This window comes from Propithecus coquereli, unplaced genomic scaffold (assembly GCF_000956105.1).
Source record: "Propithecus coquereli isolate 6110/MARCELLA unplaced genomic scaffold, Pcoq_1.0 Scaffold281, whole genome shotgun sequence".
NCBI classification, from domain to species: Eukaryota; Metazoa; Chordata; class Mammalia; order Primates; family Indriidae; genus Propithecus; species Propithecus coquereli.
This window is the reverse complement of record NW_012148408.1, coordinates 2,173,749-2,190,282: the sequence shown is the minus strand read 5'-3', so window position 1 is coordinate 2,190,282 and position 16,534 is coordinate 2,173,749. Positions and strand designations below refer to the sequence as shown.

General features: G+C 52.7%; 1 protein-coding gene across 1 annotated transcript in view; it reads right to left on the bottom strand.

Moving 5' to 3' along the window:
* Window positions 1-16,534, bottom strand: part of RAB11FIP4 (RAB11 family interacting protein 4 (class II)) — a 37,070-nt gene that overhangs the window by 13,026 nt on the left and 7,510 nt on the right. Inside the window, exon 2 of the mRNA XM_012648356.1 lies at window positions 1,356-1,585. Within this exon, the coding sequence (XP_012503810.1) occupies window positions 1,356-1,585 (230 nt within the window). The remainder of the gene's footprint in view (window positions 1-1,355; window positions 1,586-16,534) is intronic.

Here is a 16,534-nt window from a genome sequence, read left to right as displayed (position 1 = left end):
GACGACAGGTTCAGGGATGTCTGAAGAAGCTGCTACAGATAGGGTCTCACTATGGTGCTCAGGCTGGTCTCACACACACTTCTGGCCTCAAGTGATCCTCCTGCCTCGGCCTCCCAAAGTGCTTGGATTACAGGCGTGAACCACCGCGCCCGGCCTGGAACCCCAGTTTCTATCTAAGGATCACAGTGTTAACGCTGAGGTGTGTACTAAATATAGAACAAGTCTCTCGGTACCTGGATCACACGTTATTTATATACTTATTTATCTGCCCCCAGGTTCCTTAGTGCTTTGGGTTGAATTAATCATCTCCTCAGTTGTTTCTCTTAATATTTTACTGACACTCTCAGTACCCTCTGCTGGCTTGTCTCCTCACGGTCAGCCCCGGAAAACAATAGGAACAGTCAAGTGGCAGATGGTTAGCCACAGCATCAACAGGTCTGTTGTTCAGACCCCTTGTCCTTGGGTTGGCTGGACGCAGGCGCAGCTGATGAACCAAGAACATCATGACCCTCAGATGCTCGCGTTTGAGAAGCCCTGCATTTAGAAAATGTATGAGGTTGAGCCACATGAAATCACCGTTTTTTCTTTGAAGGCTGGAAATGACTAAAAGTTGTCAATTTCATATGGTTCAACCAATCCTGGAACCCCCTCTTCCCTCTCTAGATCTCTAGGTCAGCCGTAACCATCACCTTCCTCCAACAGGGGACCTGCCACTCCAGTGGCCACAGGTTCCTCAGCCACAACGGTGGCAGCTTCCCACTGGCCCACGAGTACCGTGTACCTCCAGAACATTAGTGGGGGCTGAAATGCAAGGGACCCCCGTCTGCCAGCACCAAACTACAAGACAACATTACTTCACTGGAAAGTCATTTAGGTCTTAATATTGTTTTAAAGTAACATTTCTGATTATGAGAGCACATAATCTATATAGAAAATATAGAATACATAGCAGGGGAGATGGGGGGTAATTAAAATGATCCATCATCCCACCATCCAGAAATAACTTTAATTTTCTAGATTAATTTTTTCTAGGCATTTCCTAATATATAGGTAAGTATTTCTAACAAAGTTCATACTTCACCGACATCTTTGTAACCTGCTTCTTAAAGCTAATTGAGATCATATATCCCATAACATTAAAGTAATTTAAAACTTGACTTTGTCCAGCTGCCTGAAATTCCAGAACTATCCCTACTTTAAGCATTTAGGCTGCTTAGAACTTTTTGCTATTCAGAATATCCATGACACTAATGCCTGTGATACAAATCTTGAGTGCGTCTCATATTTATTTCCTTCCAAGAACCACATTTCTGGGCCCAGAGGCACATACCAAGCTCCAGACAGTTTTAACTCACTTGTCCTCTGGCAGAAACAGGCCCCCGAGGCCCCGGTCCTTCTCTTCGGCAGGACTCCCGACAGATCCCTCCAGGCTCTGGGTGCTCTCCATGGGGCTGTCTATGTCTGATTCCTGGGGGCCCTCGGGCGGGGCCAGCGTCATAGCCTCCTCCTCGTCCTCGGGAAAGAAGCCGGGCTCCCTGGGGATGAGCTCGCCATCAGCATACGTAGGGCCTGCGACCTCACTGCCCTGGAAAAGACAGAGGGGGCAGAGTGAGGCTGGCCCCCCACAGCTTGGTGTTGCCCATCAGACCGCAAGAATGCTGGTAGGACCGGGGACAGCAGGTGCTGGGGTGCAGGGAGGCCCAGACCCCAAGACCCCAAGTATGACAATGCCTGGCAGGTGATTAGTCTCAGAGACCTCTCGTACTGGCCAACTCATGAGAGTCCAGTGAGGAGCCAGAACTCTCAGGAATGGCCATCCATGGAGAAGGGCCACAGCCAGGCCAGCCACGTCATTCGGGGCACCTGGTCAGCACACCAGAGCCCCCATTGTGAAGTGTGCCAGGAAGCCAAACGATGGCTTCTTGGTGATCCAGATGAAGGGCACATCCACACTGAATGTCCTTCAAGAACCACCCTGAGCCAGGAGGGTTTGATGCAACACGGTACAAGGAGCTGCACAGCTTGGGATCCACCCTCGGTGACTCTGGGTGTGACACGGAAGCTCTCTGAGCCTCAGTTCTGTCCCATGTAAATCAGGAATGGCAATGGAATCTTGGGTCATTGTGTCAATTAAGCGAGTTATTTCATGTTAGCATCTGGCACGGTAGGACCTCAATGAATAAATCCCGGCCAGAGGACGCGATGTTAGCTAAGAGAGCAAGAACGCCAGGACTTTTGCTTCTGTGCTTTGGGCCAGACCTGCCCATGGTGTGTCCAGTGCCCAACACACTGCCTGGCACAATGACAGTGCGCAACAAAGATGTGCCCGCACCTTTTGCTAAAATCATCTGATAGAAGAGCTCTCTCTGGCTTTGTTCAGAGCGTACCCTAGACTGAGGGGCAGCTCTTCACAAACCATTTCTTGGGGCCGCTTTGTCTCCGGAAAGGTAGGTACTTCCTGGGTGGCACTGCTTCTACCTGTTCCCATCTGAGATGTCAACCTACTCCCAAGGTTGTCTGGTGTGCTCCTCGGTGAGGGCTGGCAGACAACCCCATTAAAGGTCCCCTCAGCCCCAGGACAAGAACGGTAACAGGAGCAAGGGCTGTGAAAAGCCTCTGGGAGTCTCAGACGACAGGTTCAGGGATGTCTGAAGAAGCTGCTCAGTGACAGGCTTGAACGTGCCTGTCCAGACACGTGTAGCCGTCTGCTGCCATTGGTGAGTGGGTGGTCCTCCTGGGGATGTCCCCGCCAGGAGATCCTGGGCTAAGAACAGCTGGCGACTAATGAGCCTGGCTCCCCCGCCTGTGCCGGGGCTCGAGCTGAACACCAGACGGACCAATAAAGTTGGCACCCGACAGCCAGGCCCCCAACCACGGAGACCGAGAGGTTGAGCCCTGAACATGCCCCTGGTGTTCCCAGGGCCCTTGCCACCTTGATGTCACTAATCTGATCACATGGCTCCCAATCCATCAGATCTCGTGCCCTGAGCAAGCTCTTCATCCACAAGCCTGAAGCTGCATCCCGACAGAAACGAACGGAAACCGACGCTACTGAGCAGCCACCAAAGTCCACAAGCCGAGCTGAGAGTTAACACCCCACTTGTGCTTTACGACAACTCTCCGGACGGCTACCATTAACACCATTTGACTGACGGAGAAACCAAGGCTCAGAGCGCAGCCTGCCAGAGCCCTCTGGCCAGTATGCAGACAGCCTTGCCTGCCTCCAGCTGCCACGCGCTTGGTTCCATTTATCATAGATGCCTCCTCCCCGCCGTGCATTTCCAAAGCTCACGGAGACGACAGGGAAAGCACAGTTTACAGGGATGTGTCGCCATTAATAATTGTGACACCCCAGTGCTCCTCCTCACGCAGCAGCTTTCACACCCACCTGCTTCCCAACCCAGAGGAGACTCCAGGTTAGCACACAGATGCCCCAGGACAAACAAGTAAGGAGGCAGACCGGAGAATGGGGTTCTTGGAGGAGCAATGCGCCTGGTCTGGTCCTTTACCTGGCCATGAAGAACGGCCAGCTCTTCGCCATCCTGGCCACACAGGCGGGGGAAGTTCTTGCCTGCTTGGTGGCTCGCAGGAGCGCGCGGCCACTGGGCAATGGGTGTTTCTTTTGGTCTTCACCACAGCCCTAGGAGCTGGGCTTCCTTGCCCCCTTTTTGTAAGTGAAGGGCCTTGCCTGGGGCCATGTGGGAGTTAGCCACAGGTTAGGGACTAGGACCCACCTGTGTCACCAACGCTCACCTTGAGAAGGCTGCGGCCCACCGGCTCCCAGAGGCAGGCAGAGTGCCACGTGGAGGCCAGCATCTGTGCTCCTCAGGGGTCCAGCCTGGCCTTTGGCCAACTTAAGTTTGGCTCACTGGACACCAAGGTACAGAGGCTGAGTGTATGCCGGGCGCTCTGCGGCCCCAAAGCACTCCACTCACGCATGCAGGTGGGGACTGTCCACCCCCTCACTGGAAGTCCCACAGCAGCGTCCTGACACTCCTGGCAGCTGGCCAAGCCCCTGTTGGGATGGAAAGAGCATGCTCAAGTAGCTTGTCTCAGCCACAGGCAGGGCGGAAGGGGCACAAGGGTCCCGCCTTCCCAACAAGACCACCACCTCCTGCGGCAGACTGTTAGCTGTGACTGAGCAGAGCCCACATCATCCTGGCCCTTCACCGACCACCAAGCACCCTCGTCTGTCTCATGCACACCCCACTGTAGCTCACAACAGGGCAGACTCAGGACACCTGGGAGGATGAGGCCCAGAGCGGGAGGGCAGCTGCAACGGAACCACCCGGCTCACAGAGGGCCCTGCTGAGACCTGAAGCCAGGCTCTGACACGCACAGCCCAGGGCCCCTCACCCGCCCCTCACTACATACACACATACACACACACACACACACACACACACACACACACACACTCATTCCAGCTGCTTCTCTTAAAATCAGCTGCTCCCTACATTAACACCTTTTCATTCAACTCACAATTGTTTATCCAAGGCAAGGGAATTTTAATCGTAATTTCAAAACCATTTCTAGTAGTTTCCTCCCTAAATTCAAATAGTATAAAGACAGCTATAAGAAAGTGACTGTACACACACCTTGGTTAGCCTGGGATGGTACTGGTTTGTGCCTGGCCTGAGAGCCGTGTGGTGACATCTGCCCTGGTCACCTGCACTCCCCGCTGAGGGCCGCAGTCCCTGGTCCTGCTCTGGGGAAGGGTCTGGGTGGAACTGCTGGGGATGGGGGGCAGAGAGAGGCAGTCACTGGAAGGTGCCGGAAGGTGCCAGAAAGTGGCCTCTTATCACACCCTTGAGCCACCTGGCTGGAAGAACTCAGAGTAAGTCCTATTAGAACCCTTGAGAGCCAGCTTCCCTCTTTTATGTTCCTCAGATAAAGCTGCAGAGGGAAAGGGAGAGAACTTGTCCATAATAAAAATATTGCCCTCACACAGGGTTTCTAGGTGGCCTGTGGACACGGGCCTCCTGAGGCTGTGAGTCACCCTCCAGCCAGGGGCACATGGAGCCCCGGTCTTGTATGCTTGTGAGGAGGTTGGGGAGAGGACATTGGGGGGCCCAGAGAGCTGCCTACTCGCCCCCGGCCACACCGCAGCAGTGCTCTCCATCTCGGGTGTGCGAGGACGCCCAGTGCTGGACCCGGGCTGCTCTGGAGGCCTGGCCAGATCGGGGAACGGGGAAGGGGCCTCCCAAGAGCTCGTGTTTCCAGGCAGCCAGGGGTCCACAAGCAAGGCCTGTGCCCAGGGCAGCTCCAAGACTCTGCCCCTCAGAACTTCCATGTCCTGCCTGCTCCCTGGTGTATGAAAAAGACCATCCAGCCACCATCCAGCGACCCTAGTATCAGGGACATGTCCAGGCCTGGAGCTTAATGCAGCCTCCTCAGGGTTTGCACAGCAAGTCTGTGTCTGGTCTTTTCAGGTCCTTGAGGAAAGGGACGGTGTCCTCAGGAGGCAGCACGGGGCATGTGTGTGGTACAGTCTGACTCTCCAGGGCTCTGTCCCTCGGGACTCAGGACCAGCCCTGAGCACACAGCCCCCAGGGGCACAGGGCCAGTCGCCGTGGGCCACATAGGCTTGGCTGGTAATGTCCAGACCACCCCAGCCCTGTTCCTTCCACCCTGTTGAGGGGTCCTGGGGTGGAGGGAGACACAGGAGATGCAGTGTGTCCCTCCACAAACCCCAGAAGGCCCCTGCGGGTGCAGCTGGTGAGGCTGGCAGACTGGGTTTCAGTCCCCGCTGGCCCGCCACTCACCAGCTGTGTGACCTTGGGCAAGTGACCACCTCTCAGAGTCCCGGCTCCCCACCTACAGAATGGGGACAGTCACCTCTACCTCAGAGGCCACTCTAAGGGCCATATGTGACAACAAACATACCCCAGCACCAGAGGCTGAGCTGTACCTACAGCGCGTGGGTCCTCAGCTGGTCGGCCAGCAAGGTCCTAGACAGCCAGGAGGGATCCCTCCCTCTTCAGAGAGGCCGGGCCTGGGGGATTATCCGAGGCCAGGGGTTTCTGGAGAGAGCTGGGAAAATAGGACGCAGCCAGCGGCTCTGGCAGGGCAGGGCAGGGCAGGCCCGCGCCCGCTGCCACGTCCCCACCTCCACTTTTCCGCCTCGTCTCCAGCTGGGGCTGGATAGAGCTGGCTGCAGCTGAAGTGGGAACCTGGAGGCACACAGCCTGCCTGGGGCCCCCCAGCCTCGCAGGCTGTGTTCACCCGCCTGGCCCCGAGTCACCCTTCCTCTGTAGGAAGTTGGCAAGGGCTGAATTCAGGGCTGCTGAAAAGGCCAAGTATCAATACACGTGGGGGGCCGTCCAAGCCTCGGAGTGGCGACAATGCCCCACTGTCCATGCTCTCCGCAGGGGTGCGGCGGGGCCCAAACTTGACAGCTGCATCTGGTCCTCTCTCACCCCCACCGCCCCCTGCGGGGAGCCTCTCACAGTCGCACACCCCAGTACCGCACACCCCAGTACCGACACCGACACCGAGACACCACATTTCCACACTCCCTGCAAGAGGGAGGACCCTAAATGGGTAGCCATGGGGATTTCTATACCTGAACCCCACTGGTTAGCATCGAGGGAGCACGTGTGGGTGATGAACGAGATGCGCTGCGGGACCGTGAGCTGGGAAGAGCCCAGCCACAGGACCCCGGGGCCTGGGCACCAGCCCTGGTGTGGTCACTGCCCGGCTGTGTGACCGACCACTGGATACACTGCTTAATTTCTGAGCCTCATCTAGAAACAGGGATGGGAGCATCTATCCGGAAGGATCATGGTAAGGGGTCTAGGTCAATGTCTTGTACCTCGAGGATGCTAAAAACAAGGCAGAGAAGAGGGGGAGTCCCGCTCCACCACTCACGAGTCCTGCGGCCTTAGGTTTATGGAACTTCTCGGTGCCTCAATTTCCCCATCTATTAAATGGAGTTAACTATGATTAAAATGAAGTAGGCTGGCTTATGCTCTAAGCACTTTACAGTCTTAGCACACACAGAAAGTGCTCAAGAAAACTGACCTATTATTGTCACCATCATGTTGAAAGAAGACAACCAGGGTGCTGCCTGGCCTCCACCCAGCCCCTGGGGCCCTCGCGCTCTGCCCGGGTGCCACACGGGGCTGCAGGCCAGGTAGGTGCAGCTGCAGGCCGGGTAGGTGCAGCTGCAGGCCGGGTAGGTGCAGCTGCAGGCAGCCAGACGTCTGCGAGTTCCAGGGCTGCCCTCCCAGCGTCGCTGCCTCTTTTCTCCCCACCAGGGCATCTGCTGCCCGCTCTCTCTGAAGGTCATCCTGCACGTTAATTACACCCTTTAATAAGTGTTAAGACGACACGCTGCCTGGGGAAGGGAGTACAGGAAGCTCCGAGGCTCTAGCTCATCCACCCCCAGCCCTGGCAACGGCTCCGCTCCCAAGGCAATAGCTCCGAGCCAGAAACAGCTCTGTGGGGACAAGGCTGGTAAAAATAGCCTGGCGGGCACACCCCAGCTCCCCTCGCAGCACGGCACCGGCAGGCACACGTGGAACGCCGCTGCTGGGAAGGCGCGTGTGGCGGCGGGGTGGACGCGAACCAAGCCCTGGTGGGGAGGGGCCTGGCGGCTGCCCAGGCCAAACCCACAAAGAAGTCCCTCAGCACACCCCAGCTGGCCGACAGCCCAGGAGGAGAGATGGCCAGGGGCAGGGTCTCCCCGGGTCTTTCCACAGGTGGCAGAAGGTTCATTTGGCAAGAGAACTCGGGGTGCCGACGCCCCCAGGGAAGAGACGGAATAGACTGGGCTGGATCCCCTATGCCCCATCATGGCTCGGCTGCTGCTGTCGTAGAAAGATGGTGGTGGCAGAGAGTGGCAAGCGACCCAGGCTGTAACTAACTCCTGCAGGGCCACCAACCCTGGCTCTGCAGGTGGGCAGCTGTATTCACAGCAGCGGCTGACGAGATTCCGGTCCAACAAAGGGCTGCCCAGGTGCCAGTCAAGCGGCAAGGTGGCACCCAAGGGGGATTAAGCACCCGCAGAGGGAGGCTGAGGCCTCAGCCCTGCCTTCTGAACACAAGGAACCTCAGCTCAGACGCAAGGCCTCAGGTTCATCCCCACAAAGCCAAGGGCAAGCGCAGGAGCAGCAGGTCACCAAGCCACTAGCGTTTATCCTATGTTACAGCGGGCCCTGGGGACTGACCACATGCTGTGAGATGAGAGCTCCCAGCCCAGAGCGTCCCACTCAGGTTGGGAAGACGCGACCCAAAGCCGTGTTCCTGTCCCTAGGGCCAGATCAGAGGCCTGAGGGTGGCCAGGGGAGAGGGGCCGATGCCCCACTCCTAGCCAACCTCCCTCCCAGGCTCTCTCCTCCCAGCCAGGGGCTCCAGGCTCCACCTCCTGAACCTCGCCGCAGAAAGAGTGTCACCAGGAGTGCAAGATCCCCCCCTCACCTGGGTCCACCGCTCCTGCCTATCCTGGGGCATCTAGGAGCAGAGCTTAGAGCAGACGCCATAACTACTGCACTCTCCTCCTCAGGTGGACCCGCAGATCCCGGGACGGGGACCATAGTGACAACTCCTGTTTCCCCAGGTGCTCATTCGTCTCAAGTGGGAAATAAGCAGGCTCTGAGGCTCACATCAGCCCCTGCAGGGAGATACTAAATCACCCATTTTAAGGATGGGGAGCCCGAGGCTCTCGGGCAGTGTGGCTCAGTCCCGGATCTGGCACCCGCTGACTGTGGAACTTCAGGCTGGCGCTGAATAGTAGAGAAAGCTGCGCTTGTGTTTCTCAAGAACTCCCGTGCCACTTACGTCAAGTAAAGGCGGGCAGACAACAAGCTCTGCCGCTGAACACGCCACACCACGGCGGGACGGGCGGTGAAGCCCACGCTGCCTTTTTGTCAGTGTTTTCATCACAACTCTTGAGCTCTCTCCCCAATCTCACACCCTCGCCCCAACACACACGCTGCTGCTGAGACAGTGGCAGAGGAGTACAGGGGACGGGGCGAGCCACAGCTCCCAGCAAAACCCAGAAATGAGAGGTGTCAGATAGGCTCCTAGGAGCTAAACTCAAAGCGGAGAAGGGCAAATTTCCTGAAGGGTGGCAGAGTGGAGGGACTGGAAGCATGAGGGATCTAAAGACAGAGCAAGTCCTCAGTGAGGGGCTGGAGTGAGTGGGCTTCCGGGAAGCACAGAAAGGGAGGGTCCGAGGCAGTCCCTGGCAGCATCCACCCAGGCGCAGGCCAGAGGTGCTGTGTCCGGCTGACCGGCACGTCCAGCCTGCCCCGAAGGCTATGGGGCCTGGCTCAGCTTCAGCCAGAGCTGGAGATCATTTCACGTCCATCCAAACCTTGGCCCCTGTGTCCAAGTTCGCCCCCCACCCACTCCCAGGAGCCTGCTGACCAGAGGGAGACAAGGGCTGCCCGGCCTGCTGCAGAGGGCACTGCCCACTGCAAGGGGATCAGCTGGCACGTTGGCTCTGCACGTCTACCTAGGGACAACCTGTGGGCGTGCATGGACCCGAGTACTAGGGCTGTGGGAAGGGCTGGTGAGATCTGGTTTTCAAGCTCATTAGGCTACAGGCCAGAATGTGGACCACAGTGCGACCACTGGAACACCCCCATAGCCAGGCCGTCCGCCTCACCCCTCTGTCCCCACCACGTGCCACTTCTGTTCCAATAACACATGAGCACGTCAAAAATTAGCAGTTCAAAAACAAAAATAAAAACATATTACTAAAAATCTAACAGAAGAGAAAACCCAAGGAAGAAAAGAGGACCAAAGATCAGATAGGGTGTTACTATCCAGAATATATAAGGAACTCAACTCACTAGCAAAAAAAGACCAAACATTCTGATTATAGAATGGCAAAAGATTTGAATAGACATTTCTCAAAAGAAGATATATAAATGGCCAATAGGTATATGAAAAAATGTTCCTCATCACTAATCGTCAGGAAAATGCAAATCAAAATCACGAGGTATTCACCTCAACCCGGTTGGAATGACTATTACCAAAAATAACGAATACTTGTGAGCATATGGGAAAAGCAGAACTCTTATACACTGTTGGTGGGAATGTAAATTAGTACAGCCACTATGGACAACAGTAGGGAGCTTCCCCTCAAAATTAAAAATCAAACTACCATATGATCCAACAATCCCACTACTGGACCTATCTAAAGGAAATGAGATTAGTATGTCAAAGATATGTCTGTACCCCATGTTTATTGTAGCACTATTCACAATAGCTACGGTATGGAATCAACTTAAGTGTCCACCCCGTGTTTATTGTAGCACTATTCACAATAGCTACGGAATCAACTTAAGTGTCCATCAGGGATGAATGGATAAAGAAAATGTGTGTATATAATGGGGTATCATTCAGCCATAAAAAATGAAATCCTGTCATTTGTGATGACATGGATGAACCTAGATAATGTTAAGTGAAACAGGCCAGGCACAGAACAACAAATGCCATATGATCTCACTCACATGTGGAATCTAAACAAGCTGATCTCACAGAAGTAGAGAGTAAGACACTGGTTACCAGAGGTCGGGGGTTGGGTGGGGATAGGGAAAGGTTGGGTAATAGGTACAAAGTTAGTTAGAAGAATAAATCCCGGTATTCTACTGCACAGTATGATTACTGTAGTTAACAAAAATGTATTATATATTTCAAACTAGTGAAGAAATTTTGAACATTCTTAGCACAAAGAAAGGACAAGCGTTTGAGGTAATGGATAGACTAATTACCCTGATTTGATCATTCCACAATGTGGCCATGTATCGAAACATCACACTGCACTCCATAAATATATGCAATTTTGTGTCAATTAAAAATAGTAGAACTTAAAGATTAAATGGGACAAATAAAAAGCAAATAACAACTCAACCATATCAGTAATACATTAAATGAAAATGGAGTAAACAATCCTATTAAAGGCAAATATTGCCAACAAAAAAAAACCCCAAAAACAAAATCACCACATGCCATTTACAAGAGACACAATTTAAACAGTAGAATATAGACAGGCCGTAAGTAAAAGAATGAAAACAAGACAGACCATCCAAACACCAACCAAAAGAAAGTTGGTGGGACTATTTTATTGATAATATGAGATGAAGTAGACTTTACAGCAAGAGGGGACATTTAAAAATGATAAGGGATCAATTTAACAAGATGCAATACTCCTCCATGTTTATGCACATTAATAATTGTTTCAAAATATATAAAGCAAAATTTAACAGAACCAGAAGTTGGAGATTCTATTTCACCTCTCTCAGTAACTGATGGAACAAGCAAACGAGAATTAGAGAGGATAACACAAACTTGACTGACACATAGAGAACACTGTACCCAACAACTATAAAGTAAAACCTTTAGATTAAAAGTAGATGAGAAACTGGATACTTGCAAAGTACCAAAGACTCACCCCATGGATTACAGCAAAACAACAAAAACCCCTACATACCTCTACCATGGAGAAAATAGGCTATTGTCCTTTTGATGCAGTGATCAAATTTAGCATCATGAATTGGGAAGAATGAGATATTGGCCTCCTGATGTGATACAACGTGAGGTACACAGTGTCAGCTATGCTGTAGTCTTTTTATTATTTTTCTTTATGATATCTTCATGACATTCAAGGAAAGTATCATGATTCATCTTTCTAAATTTTATTTGATGTTTTACAGACAAGATCAAGCTATGTGGCCCAGGCTGATCTTGAACTCCTGGCCTCAAAAGATCCTCTCATCTCAGCCTTCGAGTAGCTGGGATTACAGGTGTGAGCCACTGTGCCCATCAAGCAAAATATTTTACTTGGTTCTAATCAAGCCACAGGATCTAACTTTTTTTTTCTTTTTTGAGACAGGGTCTCACTTTGTTGTCTGGGCTAGAGTGTGCAGTGGTATCACCACAGCTCACTGAAGCTTCCAACACCTTAGACTCAAGGAATCCTCCGCCTCAGCCTCCCGAGCAGCTGGGACTACAGGCGCACACCATCATGCCCAGCTAATTTATCGTTTTTGTCTTATTTTATTTTGTAGAGACAGGGTCTCACCATATTACCCAGGCTGGTCTTGAGCTGCTGGGCTCAAGTGATCATCTTGCCTCAGCCTACCAATTAGCTGGGATCACAGGCATGAGCCACCATGACTGGTCAAACAAAATATTTAACTCAGTTCTAAGCAAGCCTTAGCATCTAGTTTCTACTAAATGGGAAAACAGAGGCTAGAGGAACAAGTTACATGTCATCAGAGGGAAAACAATTAGATAAACAAAAGTATGTGGGACCTTCCACAAGACAACTGTCCTGGTCTATTTCAAAGGGAGGATGTAATGGTTTGTACACCAGGTGAAGACACAGGGAGAAGATGGCTGTGGAGAGAGGCCTCAGAAGAAACCAACCCTGCTGGCACCCTGATCTCAGACTTTACCCTCCAGAATTGGGACGAAATCCATTCCAGTTGTTTAAGCCGCCCAGTCTGTGCTACCTGGTTATGGCAGCCCTAGCAAACCAATATACTTTCCTTCTCCCACCCTAAGAAGCTACATGGAAACTCCCGCCCAAACTCGGTCTGGCTTTTTGTCCACCTTCCCACCCTGATAATAAAAGCGAATTTTTAAAATGTCAATTCAATTTAACCTCCAGTGAAAACTACAGGTGGTACCTGATTTACGATGGTTTGACAATGATTTTTCAACTGTGTGATGGTGTGAAAGCTATATGTGTTCTGTAGAAACTGTACTTCAAGAGTACCCATACAATTGTTTCGTTTTTCATTTTCAGTACAGTATTTAATAAATCACATGGGCTATTCAATACTTTATCATAAAACACACTCCGTGTGAGATGATTTTGCCCAACTGTAGGCTAAAGTAAGTGTTCTGGGCACATTTAAGGTGGGCTCCGTTTGGTAGGTGAGGTGCATTAAATGCATTTTTGACTTACAATGTTGAACATACGATGGGTTTATTAGGACCCAATATAGATGGATCCTATATATTAGGATATAAACCCCTCATAAGTCAAGAATCATCTATATTGGATCTATAAAACCTAATCAAGAGACTTGGGATTTACTTATTTACTTATTTTTGGTCTGTCCTCAAAAGACAAAAAATGTTGAGTTCTCCTTCATGATCAGTATGATACAGTACTGTTTCTTAAGAGACTATATTTTGCTGAAACCAAATCTTGGTGAATCTATGGTCATCAGGATGATGTTTTGTAAACACTAGTATAAACCAATCTAAGTAAATTACTTCCATTTTCTTGTGTTCTCTCAATTGTACAGGTACTGTATTTTAATTTTAAAGAAAAGTATATGTGCAGTTCAGAGACATTAGAACTGCAGAGGCAATTTTTCTTTGCCCAGAATTGTATTTAGGGTAGTTATAAGACAAATGTAAAAGTTCTTTTACCTACATAGTGATTGGCTTACAAGAGAAGAAACCAGCAGTTAGCCCTGGAACCACAGGCCCTCACACACGGAGCCCTTAATCCCGGCTCAGGCTGCCTCTGTGGCCGGAAGAGCTCGTAACTGAGCAAGATATTACCGGTTTCTCCATGTCAGACAGTATTTCTGGCTACTTGAAATCCAGAGCAGATTTCTTCCCTCTGTTGTGGCCAGTGTGGGAAAGAGGGCCCCTACTGCTCCTGGGACATGTGGGCACCCTGCCTGCCTGGGACACAAGCCTCCCTATGACATGGCTGGAACCCAAGCCCCACCCCTGACCCCCATGGCCATCCAGGGCTGGTGATGGTGACTGAAGGTACAGCTGAATTCAGCCAAGTAACTATCTCCAACGAAAACCCAGAGGGGATGAGAACCCACCTTTAGACCAAGCCCTGGATGGGGTGTGACTGTCCCAACAAAGCCCTGGGTCCCAGACCTGAGTGCCCCAGTGAACACACTTACTGAACAAAAAAGACTCAAAGAGGCTATCTGGCCTACACCCTGCCCCACAAATAGAGCCAAAGGCCTTGATTTTCAAATGAAAATGTGGACTTCAGAGGCAAACTGTTGGGGATTATGAAAACAGAACTTAAATTGCTTCCACATCTGGAAAACAAACCCAGCAGCCAGCCCCAGGAATTCCAGGCATGCCAGCCCAGGGAGAAGCTGCAGGTCAACGGAGGCATTTCCTGGTAGCTCTGAGTCCTTCCCCCCCCTCCCCGCCCCATCCACCTACCTGAACCCATAGTAAGGTCTCCTCATCTGCATCAAGGGGCTGGCAGAGCCCCACTCGGAGGAAGAGGAGGAAGCTAACATGCCAGAGCACCCACCACGGGGCTGGCGTCTGCTCTGTGCTTTACAGGGGTGGTCTCATTTTCTTCCCTAAAATTCCTGCAAGTAAATGCTTCTCCTCCTTACGGATGAGGAAACGGTGTTCAGAGTTTAATCCACTACCCCGAGGTTACATTGTAATTTCTCGTTCGCTCCCCACTTTGGAGTCACAAAGTTAGGGCCACCTGGACCTGCATCAGGAGCCCCCCAACTTCAATCAGCCCATCTAAATTCTCAGAAAAGATGTCCCGGGCACCCTCCGGAAGCTCCGGTTCCCACGCAGCCACCACACCCCCGGCTGTCCTGAGAAAACCACGGGCCAGGTGTCTGGGCGACTCAAACGTCGAAAGCGAATAAACGGGCTACAAGTTGAAAGGGGAGCACGTCAAGGGCTCTCCTGGTTCCTGGAATAGGCAGCTATTTTGGGCTACAAATTATAGCTTTTAAAGATGTGGCTGTTTGAAGTGAGGGCTTAATTACTCACACAGCCAAGAGTCTGTGGGGCTTGGTTTGGGGGCTCCATACTTTTATCGTCATGGTAAGAGGAGCTTAAAGACTCAAAGTGAAGGCTTGGGACAGGAAAGCGGTGGCTCTGGCCAGGTGGGCCAGGCAGCATCCCTGCTGGGGAGTGTCCTCAAAAGAGGTGACATGGGACTCCCCAGAGAGAGGCCACCGTCTGCTTCAAGGAGCACACACCTGGATGGAGCTGACCCACGGTCTAAAGCCAGGTATTGACCCCACTCCTTCTCTGCCACACAAGCCCTCAGGCCTTGCGAAGCCGCGCAGATGCCAGCGTTTTCCCGCAGCCACCGCTGAGGCTCCATTTGACCTGCCATCCTGGAGCGGGCAGGTCGGGATCTGGCAGTGTGACTCTCTTCCTCCCCACCCCGAAGGGCCCCCTGGCAGAGTCCTCTGTTTTATAATCCTCCCCCCCACCCCCGCCACCTTCCAGTACCTCCTATCAGCCCGGAGCCCCAGCGGTCTTCCCGGCAGGCTCAGTTTGGGTGTCCCTCTGTCCTGTGGCCTCTGCCGGGTGCAGCTACCCAGGCTGTGTGTTCCAGGAGCTGCTGACTTGCCCCAGGGTGGGGTGGGGGCGTCAACCAAGCACAGCTGGCCAGAACTCAGCTTAGGGGCCCTGGGCCAGGGCAGGCTGAGGCAGCTCAGGTCCCTCCCCAGGCTCTCCCGCAGTGGGGCAGGTGAGAAGGCATTAAGTCTGAGAAGCCATAGCTTTGGGCTCAGAGGGTGGAGGCCCCCAGGGGAGTCCATCAGGAACAGCCTCAAAGATGCTATGGGCTCCCCACTGCCCACTGCACCAGGTCCTGGCTCCTCAGATCAGCAGCAAAGCCCTTACTAGCAGGTCTCAGCCTCAGTTCCTGCTACAGCCCCCTTGACCCCCAAGCTCCTGTCCACCTTTAGCACCCGCAGTGCTTAGCACAGACTGTTTCTTATGCACAGGGGCATAAACACCACCTCACCAACAGGGTAGCTTCGAATCCCTGGTGCTGTGCATGAATTGAGGCAGCCGGGCTGTGGGCTTTCACTCGCATCTTGAGAGCAAAAGGGGCAGAGAGCAGACCTCTAGGGAAAACAAGGTTCAAAACCACCACCTGCTCTCACAGTCTCCCTCCAGCCCCAGCCAGCAGCTCCCGCTGAGCCCCGGCTGGGTGGCCCTCTGTCAGCTAGACAAACCCATGTGGCTGTCTCCCCATGCTCGAAACTCGGCTCCCTCCTCCCCCAGCCCTGCTCCAACCTCAGCGAGCAGCCTACGCCTGACCCTCCACACTGCTCTGGCCAGACCCTGCGCAGCCTCGCAGCCTGCACCCCTACATGTGCCGCCCAGCACCCGGTGGGCAGCACTCAGCGTTGGAGTGGAGAAACAGGAGCTAGCAAAGCTGGTGGCACTGGAACTCCACTAGAGCTGAAGGTCGCAGGAGCTACCGCACGCTGGGCGGCTGAGTCTGTGCCATCCGGGTCTGGGGGCAGAGCCCTCCTCCCCTCTCCGACCACAGGGAGCTCCCAAGAGGTTACATGTGGGAAAATTTTACAGAAAGGGAGAAGACAGAGATTTGAAAGAAAATTGCTAAAAGGAAACACATGTGAAAATGAAAACTCAGGCAACGTGGGAGGAGGATGAGGGAAGGAAAGAAGAAGGCTGTCCAATGATTATGAACTGAGTGAAGAAGATCTCTGCTACCTTGGGAAGGCCAGCGACCCACTCCTTCAACCCACTTCCTTAACCCACTTCCTTTCTTAACCCAGACAGACTGGGG